Raw genomic sequence first — 3749 nt, forward strand, 5'->3', positions numbered from 1 at the left:
TGCCAGTACCAGCGTAACATGTGGAGTGTGTTTATTTCTGTTCTATTCATTGGTTCTTCTGTGGAGGGAGAGAAATGTGTGCAGCACTTTGAGTCCAATAACTCAATTTGGGACAATAAAGTGTATCGCATCGTATCGCATCGCATCGCATCGTATCGTATCGTATCGTATCGTATCGTATCGTATCGTATCGTATCGTACCGTATCGTATCGTATCGTATCGTATCGTACCGTATCGTATCGTATTGTATCGTACCGTATCGTATCGAAAGAGCGAGAAGGTCCTTATGGGACAGACAGGAGGGACAGTGGATGGATTTGATAAACTCCACGCTTTTGCCAGGGAGCCAGCTGTTTGCTTCCTGTATGAATTCAGAGCCAGATCATGGTGTTTTTTTATAACCTGACCATGTGCTTTTGTTAACCTGTGGCGTTGGTAGCAGCATCCCCGAATGTAGAATATACGCATAATATACGTGGAAGTCCATGACGATGTCTTGTCTGGCACAAGGTTGCTACCTCTTTTATAAAGCCCTACCTCACCTGAGTGCTGCCGATGTGCATGCAAGAAAATGTCCCGAACACAGAAAATAAGACTCCAGGGGCAGAGGGCAGTCTCTGCAGAAAATGACACCGCCACACAATTTTAGCGGCTCACAAGTGATGACTGAGATACCTATAAAGTCCTGTGTGTTGAAGAAAATTTCTCCTCAGATGTGTTTGTCATGAGGGAGGTGGTATAGTGATGGGGTTGAAATGGTGAATGATATAATCACATTTTAAAGACTAAAAGTTAACATTGTACTTTGTCAGTCAGTATAGGCGGTTGTTCTGTAATAGGATGATAGTGAATCTTTGCATTTGGCCTACACCGTTTGACTGACTGGACAGATGATCAGAGGTGCAGAGTTTTTACCACCATCATTCTTACAAGGACTGAAGAATGGGAAGAGTTTCTCAGTGAAGGAGCAGCCAGTAAAGGAGTAGATGAGAGCTGCAGCATCTGCGTCATAAAAGGAGACCAGACCCTCCTCATAATCCACAAACACCCCCACCTTCTGAGGCCGAGACTTCAGAAAGAGACTGACTGAAGGATAATCAAGAGCTCTATAATCATTTCCATTTCTCAGCCATATGTTCCAGCAACCATCCTCAGGACTCAGTGTGATGTTTCCCTTCCTGTTTATCGACTCTCTGACCACTCCTAAATTCCAGTGAGTCTTCTCTTTAACCTGAACCTCAAAGTAAAATCTGCTGGTAGAAAAACTTTGCTCTCCTAAGACATAAGTATAACGAGAAAATCGTTCAGGGTTGTCTGGAAGATTCTTCTTCACATCATGTTTTACTTGTTTCCTGTCATCAGACAGGATGAGTTCAGAATGTGCTGTATCAGGATCAAGAGTCACATCCACTGCACACTGCTGGACCCTCTTCAGCTCAGCCTCAGCCACCTTCTTTATGTCTTTACTGACTGTCTCCTCCAGCTGGGCTACAGCTTTCCTCACAGTCCCTATATATAAAGGCGGACGGACGCTGACCTGTGTCCAGTCCTTGGTGGGTGGAGCAGCTTTCAGGGACTGGACACTCTGGAGAAGATGGAGGTGGTCTTCAGAGCGTGAGAGCTGCTCCACCTCAGAGCTTCTCTTCTTCAGCTCAGAGATTTCCTGTTCCAGCTCTTTGATGAAAACGTCAGCTTGTTTTTCCATCAATTTCTGCTTCTCTTTGATCGTGTTGATGAGCTCCTTCACTGCTCTTTCAACAGACTCCTTCAGAGCAGTGAAGACCTGAACACCTTCTGCGATCTCTCTGTCTGCATCTTTCTCACTGAGGTGGACTGACTGTTTGATCTCCTGAATCTTCCGTTTTCTCTTCTGGATCATCTGCTGGATTTCAGCATCTGTCTTCTTCAGCTGGACTTTCTTTTCCTCATATTCATCTTTCAGAGGAACAAACTCATGTGTCTTGTGGTCTAAAACAGGACAGAGCATGCAGACACATGTCTGGTCGGTCTTACAGAACAGCTCCAGAGGTTTATCGTGCTTCGTACATATCCTGTCCTCCAGGTTCTTCACAGGGTCGATCAGCTGGTGTCTTTTCAGTCCTGAAGCTCTTAGATGAGGCTCCAGGTGAGTCTCACAGTAGGAGGTCAGACACACCAGGCAGGACTTCAGGGCCTTCAGTTTGGCTCCAGTGCAGACGTCACAGGGAACTTCTCCTGGTTTGGACTCTTGTTGCTCTGAGCTGCTGCTGCTGGATTTCTGTTGAGCTGACTGTCTGAACTGAGCGACCATCCCAGAGAACAAAGTGTTTATGTCCAGCTTAGGTCTCGTGTCGAAAACCCTTTTGCACAAAGGACACTGGCACCAGACACTTGTATTCCAGTGCTGAGTGATGCAGTTTTTGCAGAAGTTGTGTCCACATGGTGTGCTGACAGGATCAGTGAAGACATCCAGACAGATGGAGCACCGAAACTGATCTTCAGATGGCAGACAGCTGACAGCAGCCATATCTACACACTGGGAGCAAAAGTCAGAGTATCATAAAATGTTTTTTGCTCATATATTTATCATTTGCATGAAACATAGCAAAGTGTAAGTACTGCAATATTGGGAAACATTTTGAATTCTATATTTAAGTTTCATGTAACTGAGATGTTGATCTGACAAGTGTCATTATCAGTGTTTCCCTTACAATGTTACAGGCCTGGCACATTGAAGCCAATGAGTTACCCGCCAATCCTAAATGTGTGCGAGGTTTACACAGGGCAGCAAATTGCCTGGATTTTTCTTCTCCTGTCTAAGAAAGGCCCCAAAACCCCCAAAACTTGTTCAGACATCCTCTCCTTGTTGTATTATAAGTTTTTAATATACAGAGTGAACACAAAGTTGATTGCAAATAATGAAATTGGTCATCCCCTGTGTCATCAGACTGAAGCCGTCCACTCCAGTAAGTCACCCGTCACGTCTGCTCGGGGTTTTCCGATGTGTACCACCGGGCCCGACAAAAATTCAGCGGGAAACACTCATCATGAAATGGAAAGTGTGTAGCTTACTCTTTGATTCAAGCCCTAAGTTTTATGTTAATGCAAGTTGTTGAAAAACAGTAAATATGAACAGCTGTACTCACCAGTTTCAGAGTCAGTTGTTGAGAAAAGACCTGATGAACTGACTTTAATATTTCTTCAGACTGAAGCACAGAGACTCGTCTGCAGCTCTGACAAACGCTCAGTTTCATTTCAGCAGTGTGACGTTGAAGCTCCCCTCCCTGCAGTGCTGCTCCACCTCTCACAGCAGCTGTTTGTGAAGGGGGGGGTCCCTCTCTTGGGTTCGGACATGATTAGTTTCAGACATTAAATGGCACAAGATGAGTTTAATCTTAAGGACGACATTTTATTTCTTATTGCGACAATCTTATTGTCAGTCCAAAGTTCAGCTCACTGTTTGTCCTGTAATATCCTTCCCTTTACATGTAGGTTTATATGCAGTCTGTTCAAGTCTGTCACAAACTCTCGTCTCTGATGTTATGCTGACACGTAGTGGCCACAGCAGGGAAACAGGAAACTTGTAAAAACCACTTTCAAAGTAAAACACGTCCACAAACAGCTTCTTCTTCTGCGCAGGATTTTATTGCAGTGAAACTGTACAGCAGTGTAGTTTAATTCAACACAAAATATGTTTTCATTCACTTTACATGATCTGTTTTAGTCGCGGATCAATATTTTCTGTCTTTTTGGAATGAGGTAGAGGCGT

General features: G+C 44.3%; 1 protein-coding gene across 1 annotated transcript; it reads right to left on the minus strand.

The window, feature by feature from the left end:
* Nucleotides 1-203: 203 nt before the first annotated feature.
* On the minus strand, nucleotides 204-3207 carry LOC121937956 (E3 ubiquitin-protein ligase TRIM21-like). Its single transcript, XM_042481250.1, has 2 exons — nucleotides 3127-3207; nucleotides 204-2516 (listed from the first exon to the last, which is right to left on the minus strand). Exon 2 carries the CDS (start codon nucleotides 2505-2507, stop codon nucleotides 867-869), a length of 1641 nt encoding a protein of 546 aa, XP_042337184.1. The 5' UTR covers nucleotides 2508-2516; nucleotides 3127-3207; the 3' UTR covers nucleotides 204-866.
* Between the last annotated feature and the right edge of the window lie 542 nt (nucleotides 3208-3749).

The sequence above is a fragment of the Plectropomus leopardus genome, unplaced genomic scaffold, assembly GCF_008729295.1.
Source record: "Plectropomus leopardus isolate mb unplaced genomic scaffold, YSFRI_Pleo_2.0 unplaced_scaffold28021, whole genome shotgun sequence".
Lineage (NCBI taxonomy): Eukaryota > Metazoa > Chordata > Actinopteri > Perciformes > Serranidae > Plectropomus > Plectropomus leopardus.